This window comes from Podarcis pityusensis, assembly GCF_964106645.2.
Source record: "Podarcis pityusensis genome assembly, chromosome: 17".
Classification (NCBI taxonomy): domain Eukaryota; kingdom Metazoa; phylum Chordata; class Lepidosauria; order Squamata; family Lacertidae; genus Podarcis; species Podarcis pityusensis.
Window position 1 is genome coordinate 31,731,168 of NC_138042.1, and position 15,612 is coordinate 31,746,779.

Sequence of the window (15,612 nt, forward strand, 5' to 3'; positions counted from 1 at the left end):
CTCCCCCCCCCGCACCCCCACCCCGGACTTCTCCCCTCCCCCGGGAGTGAACTTACTTTTCTGTGGGTCTGGCAGCTGGTTGCAGCGGGATCCCGGCTCTGCTTCGCTCCAGCCAGCAGGAGGAGGAGACAGTTGAGCAGCAAGCCAGCCCCGGCGCTGTGCACCACCATCCTAGTTCACTCCACGCCCGGAGCACGGATGGGGGGAGCAGGCAGGCAGCGGGGAGGAAAAGGAAACGGCGGCGGGAATCGGCTCGCTCGCCTCCACCAAAGTTGCGCCGAGTTGGGTTTGTTTTGGTTTTTTAAAGCCCGGCCCGTGTTTTCCTCCCGGTGGTGCACCTAAGGCGGCTGCCCCAGCGGCCCAATCCCGAGTCATCCCCTAGCCAAGCCTTCCAGGCGCTGCCCCCTCCCCTTAAAGGGTCCCTGTGCCAGGCGGAGGGAAGGGGGGGCTCGCCATGCCGAGGGGAGGGGTGGGGTGTGTGCGGAAGCAGGAATTCCCTCTCCCACCCCCCCTCCAGGGACGGGTCCTTTTCTCCTTCCCTTATGGAAGCTCTCGCCTCTTTGCAAAAGTTGCTTCAGCGCCGAGCTGTGCAATCCCGGCGGCAGCCCCTGGATGGAGGAGGCACGAAGGCACGCACTCGGCGGGATTGGCCGCAGGAGGTGCCTAACCCTAAACTCGCTCCCGCCGCCGTCTCTCTCTCTCCCCCGCTCCCCCACCCCGAACTCCCCCTTTCTCTCTCCTCTCTGACCTAAGCGCCAGGGTCCCTGTCGGCCTCCTGGTGGAGTCTCCCGATCTGGCAAGTTGTAAGGCACATTCCCTTAGTAGGACGTCCAGTTACCCAGAGCCATCCTGGAAAGGAGACAGACCAGGTGCAAAGTAGCCTGGGAGAAAGTCCAGTGGTTTCAACTGAAGGAATAGCAGAAGCGCTTACTGGACCAAATGGCCCTTCTAGTAGAGCATCCTATTCTCACAGTGGCCAAACAAATGCCTTTGGGGGGGGGAGAGCAAGCAGGATCCCAGCATAAGGGTCCTCTCCCCCTCCTGTGGTTTCCAGCAACTGCAGCAACCAGATGCAGACCCTCCAAGTCAGCGGTTCTCAACCTGTGGGTCCCCAGATGTTGTTGGACTACAACTCCTGAGCTCTGGGCTTGCTAGCTAGGGGTAATGGGAGTTGTAGTCCAACAACATCTGGGGACCCACAGAGAAAGGCTGCTCCAAGTGCTCCTATTTTCCAGGGATAGTCCCGGATTTACAGAAGCCGTCCCGGTTTCTGATTCCATCCCATACTGTCCTGCTTTTCCTTAAAAAAGGTAAAGGACCCCTGACAGTTAAGTCCAGTCGTGAACGACTCTGGGGTTGCGGCGCTCATCTCGCTCTATAGGCCGAGGGAGCCGACGTTTGCCTGCAGACAGTTTTTCCAGGTCATGTGGCCAGCATGACTAAGCCGCTTCTGGCGAAACCAGAGCAGTGCACGGAAACGCCGTTTACCTTCCCGCCGGAGCGGTACCTATTTATCTACTTGCACTTTGACATGCTTTCGAACTGCTAGGTTGGCAGGAGCTGGGACCGAACAACGGGAGCTCACCCCATTGCGGGGATTCGAACTGCCGACCTTCCGATCGGCAAGCCCTAGGCTCTGTGGTTTAGACCACGGAGCCACCCACGTCCCCCCCCCAACATTTCAGAGAAATGTTGGAGGGTATGGAGTTATGTGACCCCGTTCCCCCCCCCCAAGCCGAGGAGATAAGTAACTACACAACCTTTAGAAGACATCTGGAGGCAGCCCTGTGTATAGGAAAGTTTTTAAATATTCAGTATTTCATTATGTTTTTATATATGTTGAAAGCTCCCTAGAGTGGCTGAGGCAACCCAGTCAGGTTGGTGGGGTAATAATAATAATAATAATAATAATAATAATTGAATAGGGTGATCCTATTTTCATCGGAGAAATGTTGGAGGATATGCAGGTGGAGAAAACGGAATAACTCGCACTATAGCAGGCCTGCTACAGAACAAAATGATGCTGCTTCCAGAGGCAAAACAACAATGGTTTGCTATGTGTTTTTACACAGTGATACTAAATACAGTGGTAGCTCGGGTTACAGACGCTTCAGGTTCCAGACTCTGCTAACCCAGAAATAGTACCTTGGGTTAAGAACTTTACCTCAGGATGAGAACAGAAATTGTGTTGCGGCGGCAGCGGGAGGCCCCATTATCTAAAGTGGTACCTCAGATTAAGAACAGTTTCAGGTTAAGAACGGACCTCCGGAACGAATTAAGTTCTTAACCTGAGGTACCACTGTGTATGATATGGTCAATGGTATGCAGTTATTGTGGTTTTAGAACCCAACCTGTCGGGAGTGGGTGGGAATAAGATTGCATTAAAATACTAATTAAACTTTTTTGGAGACAATAAATATTTATAGACCACCCTTCATGCAAGCATAAGAACAAGAGAAGAACCTGCTGGATCAGGCCCAAGGCTCATTGAGGACAGAATCCTTTTCTCACAGTGGCCAAGCAGATGCCTATAGGAAGCCTGCAAGCAGGACCTGAGTGGGCAACAGCACCTTCATCACTTGTGTTGATGTCCAACGACTGGCATGCAGAGGTATAGTGCCTCCAACAGGAAGGGAACTCTGGCCCATGGGCTAATTCAGCCTCCCCATTTGGCTTGCGAGGCCATTTTGGCAAAGCTACAGCCACTGGTCCTACACCTGACATCAGGTGTGGGGTAGGTAAGGGCAGGGTATTTGCAGCTGAGCACAGGGCAAGATGGCTTGTTGTGGGGGGGGGGGCTTCTAAGACATCTTCTGAACCCCCTATCAAACGGCGGTTTTGTGACGCCCTTTGAACTGGGTTTTTGAAGACCTAAGAATCATCTGATCGTTGGACCTTCAGAGGCCTTGTTCACAGAATCATAAAGTTGGAAGGGGCTTCAGGGGTCATCTAGTGATTCTAGTCCCACCCCCTGCAGTGCAGTAATCTCAACTATACCATCCATGACAGATGACCATCCACCCTCCGCTTATCATTCTTGCTTGTCATTCTTGCTTGTTATATATACAGTGGTACCTCTGGTTAAGAACTTAATTCGTTCCGGAGGTCCGTTCTTAACCTGAAACTGTTCTTAACCTGAGGTACCACTTTAGCTAATGGGGCCTCCCGCTGCCGCTGCGCTGCCAGAGCACAATTTCTGTTCTCATCCTGAAGCAAAGTTCTTAACCCGAGGTACTACTTCTGGGTTAGCGGAGTCTGTAACCTGAAGTGTATGTAACCTGAAGCATCTGTAACCTGAGGTACCACTGTACTGGAATTCAGTGAGGGGTAAACTACAGTGTCCAGAATTCTTTGAGGGCAAGAATGTGCTTCCAGAGTGCCTTAAAGAGACAATGTGTACACAGCCCAACAACATCTCAAAGGACACAACTTTGTGGTGTGCAAGTCTGAGCAGACGGAGGGGGGCGGTGGTAATATCAGTGAGATTTTTTTAAAAAAAGAAGCAGGTATTTAAAATATTTCCTCTAAGGTCAATAGTCCTTTCCTAAGCACATTTACCCAAAGATAAGTCATACAGAGTTCAATAGGATTTGCTCCCAAGGATGTGGCACGCAGCTTAAGTCTATGCACAATTCTTTGACAGGAAGGTCCTTTGAATTAAGTAGGTTTTGTAGCATGAATAGAATCGGTCAGTTTAACACACCTACTTATATCTAAAACGTAGGCTCCACCCTTTGGTGCTGGTTAACACTTCTGGAGAAAAAACATTCCCGGAAAAGAGTGATGCATTAATAAAACGCATATACATCAGCAGCATCCATACAGCACAAAACGCAGACATTGTTGGGTAGGTCTGTACTTGCTTATAGACGTCCCTCTCCCTCAACCTAAGTCAGCTGCTCAACTAGCAACAACATAGCCAGAGAGAGAGACACCAGGATCAGATCCTGCAGCAAACGCAGAGGGCATCTCTGTCCTCACCCCAGCTCAGGACCAAGTAATAACATCCACAGTATTGGGGGTTCATTCACCTGCTTATCGTCTATACAACATATGCCATCCAATGCCAGCAGTGACCTCTTTGCATTCTACATAGGGCAAAAAGGCCAGCCTCTGCAAAAAATAAAATAAATGGGCACACATCTTCTATCAGACACAGCAAAATCCAAAAGTCATTTCATCCTGTCTGTAACTGGCCTTAAAGTGGCCGTGCTTGGAAGAAGGGGCTTCTGAAGGGTGAAAGAGGATGAGTGCCAGTGCTTGTGGATAGCATCAGGGCAATGGAATTTTGTCACAGCGCACGTGCTAATTGGCTTCCCAATGCCAGGATGCCTGTGCTATCACCAACTATTTGGTGAATTACCACTGCTAATTGTTTAATTATCACCACCTTTGTACTTTCTGCATTTCATTTCCTTCCAGCCTCACAGTTTACAACCTGCCCCACCCCTGCCTTCCAAACCACATGCAGATCAACCTGCAACTTAGGACAACACTTCCGTGCATCTAATGAAGTGGGCTGCAGTCCATGATAACATATGCAATAATATATGTGTCTTCTGGGTGTCACGATAACCTCTGGTCTTCTGTTTTGTTTTTGCTGTGGCAGACTAACATGGCATCCTATAGATGTCTATCAGGGAATAAGCCACACTGAGCCTTGATATTGAGGACACCTGCTTAGGATTGTATTGCTGCTGTGTCTGCCACGATTCTCCCATTTTGCAGGTATGAGACTGATGCCGAGACACAATGGCTCACCTAAGTTCAGGCAGGAGCAGCACATGGTGTGCGGGGCTTCCTGGTTCACAGCTGAGCCTCTGCAACTACATTATGCAAGCCCTATAAAATTAGATTTATTGTGTCTGCCCTGATGGCAAGAAATAGCACTGCCATAAAGAGGAAAGCGCTTCTTCGCAGGCCTTCTTGTGACATGTTAATATGTGGCGTAAAATAAGAGTCAGGATAAAAATAGTTTTAATGATTTAGAACTAAAGAACAACTAGTGTTCATGGAAGGAAGAAAAAAGGCCCGCTTTTATGTGATGGGAAGTGATGAAACTTGACGTTTTCATTTACAGAGAAAGGAGAAAGTGTAGCTTAATGGTTAAGCATATGAGCCAGGAGTCTCTGCTTCAAACCACAGTCCAGCCATGCAAGCGCTGGGTGGCCTTAGCACTTTTTGCCATCTCTAATGTGGCTACAATAGTGCTAGCGCAGGGGTTGGCAAGGTTTACCTTGCCTGGGCTGGTTCACTCTAGCGCAGCTCGCTCCGTGAATTGTGCGCCCGCCTGCGATTTTCGGCGTCTGCACAGATGCGATTTCCAGTTTAGCACAGCATGCGGGGACTCGCCGAGTGGGCAGCTTGGTTCAGGGGCCACTTAAATGACCCCCTGTGGGCCGCTTGTGGCCCATGGGCCTTAGGCTGCCTACCCCTGTGCTAGCCTGAGTTCTTAACACCACCATCCTCATGTCAGCAAAGAGGAATGCTGCTACTGCAGAAGGCTCTGCTTCGTCAGCATTCACCTTCTCATTTTTTGGATCTTGCAGAAGTCTTTCAAATCTCTTGACAGCCTTGCTTCAGACAGATCAACACTTTACTCACTGCCACATCTAGCAATCCCTGTCAAGACGCTTGACGCACAGATGACAAGACTCCAGATCCACATGGTTCTTTGGCTTTTTGTCATCCTTCCTCCATATGTCATCCCTCCACAGCTTTGGAAGATTTCGTAAATGCTTGCTCTACGAACACATCTGCCCAAATAGCAGCCCACGTCTTGTTCCATCTTCTCAAAGTGATATGGCCTCCTTCATCGCTTTGTCAGCTCCTTGAAACTTTTCGTTTGGCTCTCTCATTTGCTGCACGCAAATCCTAGCACATTTTGCATAATGATTGCGTCCAGCTCTAGCAAAGAAAGGAAGCAACACTCCGCAAAGGCAGGAGTTCCAGTCCCCCCCTGCTCTGATGAATGTCTTTGCAATATCAACTGCCCAGGCTTGTGCCCTGGGGAGATCACGTTGGTGCTGCTAATGCAACAGTTTTACTTCACTAATAATATTAATTATTATTATTATTTATTTATTTATACCCTGCCCATTTGGCTGAGTTTCCCCAACCACTCTGGGTGGCTCTCAACAGAATATTAAAAACACGATAAAACATAAAACATTAAAAATTTCCCTAAACAGGGTTGCCTTCAAATGTCTTCTGAAAGTCAAGATGGTTGTTTATTTCCTGGACATCTGATGGGAGGGCGTTCCACAGGGCGGGCGCCACTGCTGAGAAGGCCCTCTGTCTGGTTCCCTGTAACCTCACTTCTCGCAGTAAGGGAACCTCCAGAAGGCCCTCGGAGCCTGAATGATGGGAGTGTCCGGGCTGAATGATGGGAGTGGAGACGCTCCTTCAGGTATACTGGGCCAAGGCAGTTTAGAGCTTTAAAGATCAGTACCAACACTTTGAATTTTGCTCGGTGTGATGGCCTGGGACTCAGGTTCAGACTCAGAACCAGAGGAGACTCAGTCTGCACTGGATCCTTTGCCTCAGGCATCATCTGAACCAAGTCTGGGGCCTGATCCTGAAGAGTCCCAGTCTGCACAGGTTCCCCTGCAACAAACACCAGCTGGGCTGAGTCAGGGGCCTGAGCCTGCCCTGGCTCCAGATGGGGGGATTACCTCATTGCCTTCAGCTGGGCCATCACTTACAGCTGCTCCACTACCGGTTTGGTCAGGGAAGGCTGAGGTGGCCCCTGGGTCTAGTAACCCACCGATGTCTCCTGAGCTGTAGAGACTAAGATCTGCAAGAAGGAGAGACCTGAGTACTCACAGGAGGAGTGCTCGCCTTTGGGCGAAACAGGGAGGTGAGTCACCAGGGGATCAGGACCGGCGCTACCCCACAAAGATAAAAGGCTGTCGGACCATAGCTGTCAACTTTTCCCTTTTCTTGTGAGGAATCCTATTCGGAATAAGGGAATTTCCCTTTAAAAAAGGGAAACGTTGACAGCTATGTGTCTGACCCTGTCCCAGGTTGCAGGAGCAACATAGCTGTTTGCTAGATCCTGCCTGAGATCCTGTCCCTGTCCTTGCCTGGTTTCCTGCCTCGTGTCCTGCCTTGGCCCTGTCGGACTGACTCCCAGCGGAACCTTCAGATTCTGGACCGGTCCTGGACCACATTTCACGGGTTACCCCTGGGCCCAGCACACTCAGAAATGTACTCTTGTATTGTGCTCTTCACTAAATGAAACTTAAATATGAATAAACATGCATGTTGCATATGTGTTTTAGAGTTACTGGCTTCCATTTTCTGAATATTGGAGTGCGGAGGGTCAAAAATCCTGCTGGGGCACTGCAGCCCTCACCACAGACACCACCAGACCGACCCTCTGCACCAGAGCCAAGCAGGGCCGAGTTATGCGACCTATGTGCCCGTGCTCCTCTCCATGAGAGTTGGTTCCTCTGACAGTGGGAGATGGGCTAGGGGTGCCTGCCAGGGGTGTCTGCTTCGCATCCCCTCAAAAATCTGCATTCGGGGCCATAGCCCCATTGGTATCCCTTGCGCTATGCCCCTGGAGAGTTGGACAATGTGAGTTAGCAGCTTCTGAAACAACTCTCAGTCCAGAAAGCTGACATGAACCACCTCAGTTGTAACCCTAAGATTTTGACTTTAATGAAAATTAACAGAAATATGCCTTTTATTTTCTAAAAGTAGGCATTTAATAATAATAATAATAATAATAATAATAATAATAATAATAAATAATAATAATAATTAATAATAATATTTATACCTTGTCCATCTGGATGGGTGTATATCATGGAATACCTGTCCTATATATTATTTTTGTCAGCATTTCTGAAAGTAATGCTAGACTTATCTCCATGGAACAGTGATGTTCTAGCATGATTTATGACATTCAGCTGGAACCACAATCAAGGCGCTGTCTCCTGGGCACTTACGTGCTGGCACAGAAAGTCTTGGGATCAGGCCATTAGGCAATACTTTGAAATGAATAAAAGTTAGGGATTGATGCTTTCTTCAAACAAAATTGAGGGGAAGCATGAATTTTCCCCACACCAACATGTTCTGGCAAACTGGACTTTTGGATTGAAAAAGCAGCATAATTTAACCACTGTGTGTATCATGACTGCTTAACAAGACTATTGGAAATGAAGTGGAAATTATGAAATTGAATTATTAGAAGGCTGTAGATGGAAGCTTGGAATCAGAATCAACCAAGCTCATTGAGCCGTTTTGGTTCTATTCAGATAAACGTACATTGGGACTGAAACTGAGCTGCTGCTTAACTTTCCCAACAAAATTAATGAGACTGGAAGTCTAATCTTATGTACTCAGAAGTACACTCCACTGATTACTATGAGAGTCAAGCCCCAATAATACATGCTCTCAGCAGCATGGAAACGGCTTCCATGCGGTATAATTTTAAGCTATAAAGGCATGCTGGTATATAACTCGACCGTGGGTAGGGATGATTGCACAAGTCTTTCACAAACATTTGCCATCCCTCCAGGACGGATGGTGGCTGATTTGGTGGGAAAGACCAACACCATCAAACTAATCCAATATGGTAACATTATGCACATGTGAATCCTTGTGTTCACGCATTGCACCTTCGAGAAACACCTGGGGATGGGAGGAACTGTCAGTTTTGGTTCTCTCAGCTTCTCATACTTCCAATCTCAAATCCAGTTCTCCATGTTTTGCAGCAATTTGCAATTAAAAAAAAAATCCTCATGAAAATTCATCTGCATGTTCTCCTAAGAAACAGATTTTCATATGCAGTTTTGACTAATATACAGATTTTTGCAAGCAGTTTCCCCTAATATAATGCATTTTGGCATATTATTTTCACCAATACCTTCATTTTGGTGCACATCGTCACTCTAATGTATGCACTTCTGTAAACAATGCTTGGAGAACCACGATCAGTCCTAGCCAGCATGGCCCAAGGGTCAGGGACGATGAAGGTTGCAACCTATAGCTGCCATAAGGCATGAACTGTGTTGGTTTTCAGGCATGCAAAAAGGTCTGAGACCTTTTGGTGTAATAGCTTCTAATGTCACAAAACAACTGATGTCTCCCTTAAGCAGGAATATGGAGAGGGTCTATCATTTTCTAAGGGGACTTGCTCCCAGGCAAAAGGTTACAGATGTCCCTTTCCTCCCTCCCAGCTTTAGGGCATAGTGGGTTTTTTTGGTTTTGTTTTGCCCACAAAAGATGCAAAATATTCAAGTGGTCTGTGAAGTATTCAAGAATGAAAACCCAGCCACAAACTGTGAATATCTAATTAAATATGCCGTTGTATTTAGCAACCAGGTTAAAGCACTTTCTTTTTTTTTTTTAATGATATTTATTAAAGTTACAAAAAATAGAAGAAATACAAAATACAGAAAAAAGAGTAATTTTTTAAAAAAAAATATAACAAAAAAGTAAAGGATAAAAAAGAAACATACAAAATAAAACAGTTAAAAAGACATTAATTTTCTAAACCTATCTTCTCTAGACTTATTTCCCCGGGCCTCCTCATACCTCCCTTCTTTGTATTCCAGTTCAGTTTGTTAGTTCAGCAAATCCTTACCATTAAACTTTTGCCCAAATGTAAGCCTTTTTTCATATCTCTTAAAGCATTACAGCTAAAAAGCTCTTAGTTTCTATCCAACATCCTTCTAAGATTCCTTAATTTTACAATATTTCTGTAAATAGTCTTTAAATTTCTTCCAGTCTTCTTTCACCGACTCTTCTCCCTGGTCTCGGATTCTGCCAGTCATTTCCGCCAGTTCCATGTAGTCAATCACCTTCATCTGCCATTCTTCCAGAGTGGGTAGATCTTGTGTCTTCCAATACTTTGCAATGAGTATTCTTGCTGCTGTTGTAGCATACATAAAAAAGGTTCTGTCTTTCTTTGGCACCAACTGGCCGACAATGCCCAGAAGAAAGGCCTCTGGTTTCTTCAGAAAGGTATATTTAAATACCCTTTTTATTTCATTATAAATCATCTCCCAGAAAGCCTTAATCCTTGGGCACGTCCACCAAAGGTGAAAGAATGTGCCTTCAGTTTCTTTACATTTCCAACATTTATTGTCAGGCAAATGATAAATTTTTGCAAGCTTGACTGGGGTCATGTACCACCTGTATATCATTTTCATAATATTCTCTCTTAAGGCATTACATGCCGTAAACTTCATACCTGTAGTCCATAACTGTTCCCAGTCAGCAAACATAATATTATGTCCAACATCTTGTGCCCATTTAATCATAGCAGATTTCACCATTTCATCCTGAGTATTCCAGGTTAAAGCACTTTCAAATCTTTCTGTGCAATTTGGTTTCTCCTTTAGTTAAGAAGTGGCCTCTACCACTGTGAACCCAAATACATGGAACCCCTTGGAAGATTTCTGTAAGACACGCTCCTCTTAACAAGACAGCAGATTTGAGGAACTGTCCAAGTTCACTTGGCATTAGCAGTAGCACTGTAGAACTGCCTGACCCGTCAAGCCAAGCATCCTTGGCTGAGTGCCCTTTTAGTTAAAGCAAAGAAGAGCTTTCCTCCGTGGCCTGATGGATGACTCTTGTAAGTCTAATTATGAGTAGAGTAGAAGGTTAACCTGGAAAAATGTAGGCAACCCAAACAAAATTCTGCTACGTGCATTAGCATTCACCGGTATGTGGTGTTAAGTGTCCAGTCTAAAAAATATAGGGCTGAATTATTAGCCCTTTCTCATGAAAGCATGATCAACAGATGCAAGTTTTTATGGACTACTGTAAATCTCCATGCCTAAACTTCTTCCAAACAAACTTCTACTGGCCAGTCCCTGCTTAGGTCAATGTTTTCCAATAATACGGTCACATCCTAGCCATGCAGAATAGTTCCACCTCAACTTGTGCCTTTTCAGAAGATGGATTTGCTTATATCCTGTGATATTCATGCAAAAATAAATCCTGAGTTTCTGTTCCATGTGTGCCAGACAGATGTCCCTCTTTTTTTAAGGAGGTGTCCAGACAGGTTTGTTAATTATTTACTTCCCCAAATCCAGAGATTGTGTTGGTGATGTTGTGGACACTAGCCAATAAGTACCTAGCACATTATGCCGAAAATGTACAGAACTGTTATTTCTCCCCTAAAGCGTGCCCAAGAGCAAAGCTACATGTTTATTCTAAGAGCAGCAGTGGACTACAAAACAACCTCACAAATGTGACATTTTCTCCACTTTGAGCAACTACAAACTTTCAAACGCACCACGAATTCAAACTTTGGAATGGTCCACAATCAAATCAGTTCAAACTTCTCCTCCTGTAACCAAGCTCAGTTAAGAGTAGAACGATATTCCCTTTCAAATTTGCAAATTGGTATTGCAAATTTTATTTTAAATGGCAAGTGGATATTAAGCAACATGAGCCGAGGAGTGGAGACAAGCGCTTTCCCTTGGACTAAGGGGCAAGGGGCGGGAGTTCTGAGTCCTCCACATTATCTGCATTTGAAAAGAAGTTTGCTTAGAAGGACTGATGTGGATTTCAAAGATGCAGAAGCAACAGAGGCCCATTTACGCCTTCAGATAAAAAGGGGTGACTGAACTTTGTAGTATGTTACTGTATGAAAGTGTTAGGTCAGCTGGAAGGGAAATATGGGGAATATATTACAAAGTGAAGTGGTTACATGTAATTACCAAGCGTAGTCAGCCAGAAGCTCAAAATAAAGAGGAAAGAGTGTACTCTAAACACATTTTAATAATAGTCACCTCAAAGTGAATGGAGAAAGAAAGCTAAACAAAAATAAATCTCTTAGGCACTGAAAGGGCATGACGAGGCAGTACATGGCCAGAGAGCAGCGAGTGCTGAATTGCATTAACCCTCCTGCAACAGCAGCACCCCATAGCCAAGCCTCAAACATCAGTGCATAAAGAGAACATAAAAAGAAATTATTTTCTATTACTTTTCTTCACAGAAAAAGAAAAAGTAGCGCTGACTAGCACAGCTGGTGCATGTAGGTTTTAAGAGAAACAACAATAAAGACGAGGGAAGCATCAGTGGGTGAGAAAGGAATTCGGACAAGTTTTGAAAAGTAGAACTGGGAAACTAAAGGGACTGTTCAGCTTAACTGTTCAGCGTTCTGTGTTTGTTTGTAATGTAATAGCCCAATAAATGCACAGGGAAGAGCCTGATGTCCACACACTGAGTGGGATATAAGGAGAGGCGCTATGAACTTACAATTGGGGAGAAAATCCTATGCATGTTATGATGTAATATAGGCCTTGAAGAACGACAATGAAGTTGGGTGTGTATGTGCAGAACACAGCCCTGTGCTGGAGGTTCATCCTACAATTTGATCTCCTCCTTCTGCACCCATTTGCAAGGGAGCCAGGAAAGGGGTTAAAACGCAGTTATCCAAGATAGTTAACTGACAACTGATGTAGTTATATAGTTATCTTCAGCACAGAGGTAGGACAATGAAACTCAGCACGCACATTGAAGACGTAATCCTTTGCTTAAACGTCAAACATCACATCATTCCACCTGACACCTTGTTTACTGAGGTGGGGAGATGGATGCAAAAAAATATAGTATTTCTGTACCTGAAGAAAGGCTTCTCAAACATTGTGCTTTACTAGTAATATTTATTTTTTATTTTTTGCAGCAGGCTCAGTGGTTACATGGGAGCGGTGCTGAAATGCATGGCATGTGGCCCTAACAGAGATAGCATCTGAAGTCAGGGGTATCTCTTTCCTTCTATCACGATGCTATACTAGGGGTTCTCATTTGATGAATAACTTTTCTACCTTGGTTACCTGCTACCCTGTTGTCAGGTTGGGGCTTCCTTCCCATGGGTGGAAGAAGAGACACGAGTTAGACCTCTCACCAGAACAGATCACTAGAGTCAACAAAATTATTTGCATGCTAAAGTTAACTGTGTATTTAAATGTTCTGTCGGGCTAAGCTTCAATAACTCATTTCCTCCCCAAGTCCCCACAGAAGCCTCTTCAAAAAGCAAAGCTTCTCTTCAGAACTAGCAATGTGAACAAAATCAAAGCAGGATAAAGTAGGATCACAGCCTCTCACCTATAAACCATTAACACAGGAAAGTGCTCAAAGGATTTGATAAAAGAGTTCATGGAACTATCCCCGTTGTATATGGGGGAGGTGTTGTGTAGAGAGAGTCTCTTCCTTTAAATTCCTGGGAATTTACCTTAGTGAAGACCTCACTTGGAAAAACAATATAACTCAGGTGGTTAGGAAGGTCCAACAGAGACTCCATTTTCTCAGGATCTTGCAAAAGAATAATGTTAAACAACAATTGATGACCTCCTTCCACAATAGAAAGTGTCCTCTCATATTATACCACAGTGTGGTACGTTGGCTTGACAGCCACGGACAGAAAGTCTTTACAGAGGGTGGTGAACACAGCACATGATATCATGGGCTGTCCTCTGAGCCCGCTAGATGGCATCACAAGGGATCAATGCCTTAGGAGAGCGAGAAAAATTCTCAGGGACGATTCACACCCCGGCCAGCACCTCTTTAACCCTCGGGCAGGAGATATAGAAGTATAATCAGTTGTACCAACAGGCTAAAAAACAGTTTCTATCCATGGGCTGTTAGGCTGCTGAACAGAAAATAATATAGTGCAACTGACTTTCGGGGTTGGTGTGTTGTGCAACAAGCACACAGAGTGCAATGAGATTGAGTGTTTGGGGGGGGGGCTCGGTTAATTTCATTGTACACAGGTTGTATATTGACAATAAAGGTATTATTATTATTATTATTATTATTATTATTATTATTATTATTATATCCTGTGGGCTCACTCCTACTGCGTAAATGATTCTATGCCCCGTGTTAATAGCACAGATTTATGTCTACCCCCCAACATTTCTCCAGTGAAAATAGGCATGTCCTACCATGCCCTCCAACATTTCTTATGAAAATCGAGACATCCCCTTCAACATTTCTGTGATGAAAACAGGGATGTCCTAAGGAAAAGTGGGACATTTCTGGATCAAATCAGAAAACGGAATGGCTTCTTAAATCTGGGGCTGTCCTTGGAGAATAGGGTCTTGCCACAGGGGAGCTTGGAGCTGACATGCAGATCATTGTGCCTCTGGGTGAACACGTTCCACCCACTGCTTCACTCACTGCCAAGAAACCTTGGCTGATAAAGGGAGACTAAGTAACACCCTCCTCGACTAGGTTGGGAAGTGGGCTGCTGTTCTAAGAAATGCTGGAGGGTATGGAGTTATGCAACCTCCAGGCCAAGGAGATAAATAACTATACATACAACCTTCAGAAGACATCTGAAGGCAGTCCTGTATAGGGAAGTTTTAAAATGTTTATTGCTTTATTATGTTTTTATATATGTTGGAAGCTGCCCAGAGTGGCTGAGGCAACCCAGTCAGATGGGCGGGAAAGAAGATGAAGATGAAGATGAAGATGAAGATGAAGATGAAGATGAAGAAGAAGAAGAATGCCCTATTTTAATATATACAAAAAATTTAAAAATTGTCCAGTAGCACCTTAGAGACCAACTGAGTTTGTTCTTGGTATAAGCTTTTGTGTGCATGCACACTTCTTCAGATAGTAGTAGTAGTAGTAATAATAATAATAATAATAATAATAATAATAATAATAATGGAATAGGACATCCCTATTTTTATCAGAGAAATGTTGGAGACTGTGGCGCTGTGGGTTAAACCACAGAGCCTAGGGCTTGCCGAACAGAAGGTCGGCGGTTCTAATCCCCGCGACAGGGTGAGCTCCCGTTGCTCGGTCCCTGCTCCTGCCAACCTAGCAGTTCGAAAGCACGAAGTGCAAGTAAATAAATAGGTACTGCTCCGGCGGGAAGGTAAACGGCGTTTCCGTGCGCTGCTCTGGTTCGCCAGAAGCAGCTTAGTCATGCTGGCTCCCTTGGCCAATAAAGCGAGATGAGGGCCGCAACCCCAGAGTCGTCCGCAACTGGACCTAAGGGCTTAGGGGTCCCTTTACCTATTCTGTCACAGTGTTCTGTGTCGTAAGTATGTACTGGCTGTCACATTAAACTGGAGGCATTGTGGGTAATACAAGAAGTCCCAGGCCATATAGGTGGATCCTACACTTCTACGGCTCTTCTGCACACTAGGAAGCTTCTGGAAGAGGTGATGCTTGTGTAAGCTCCACAGCTTGGGCTCCTCCCATGTGGTCCAGGGCTTTTCATGTTGCCCAGAGAAGCAGCACAAGAGTCACAAAGGTAATGTATGCTGCCCAGGAAGAAGGCCACCCCTTACAAGTAGTGAGGTGAGAAGGGGGCCTGTCACAATCTTAGACCAAAAGCAGAAGTACTGAATAACCAAAGAATAAAGGTTGAAGCATAATGTGACAGGGTAAAAACCAGGCAATTCCACAGTGGGAGGGTCCAATGTCTATTACAGAATTTGGTGTGGATGCAAACCAAACATAACTTTTCAGAACCACGTTGAATTAAACCAAACGGACTTGGCACTAGGGGAAATCTTGCATTACATTGGCATGTGGATGGGAAAAGAAACCTGAGAGATCTCCAGTCACTTCCTTCCTCAGTCTAACATTCTTTTATATTAGCCAGCCAGCGCAGTACACAGGAGCCTAGGG

General features: G+C 45.3%; 1 protein-coding gene across 4 annotated transcripts in view; it reads right to left on the minus strand.

The window, feature by feature from the left end:
* Nucleotides 1-7,903, minus strand: part of TRABD2A (TraB domain containing 2A) — a 75,169-nt gene extending 67,266 nt beyond the window's left edge. Inside the window, exon 1 of one of the 4 annotated variants that reach the window (XM_080986868.1) lies at nt 7,787-7,903. In XM_080986868.1, the coding sequence (XP_080842994.1) occupies nt 7,787-7,795 (9 nt within the window). In that variant the 5' untranslated portion in view covers nt 7,796-7,903. Of the gene's footprint in view, nt 1-56; nt 691-7,786 lie in introns of those variants that run through there. The other 3 variants (XM_080986869.1, XM_080986866.1, XM_080986870.1) reach the window with 3 other exon arrangements.
* Nucleotides 7,904-15,612: the final 7,709 nt, after the last annotated feature.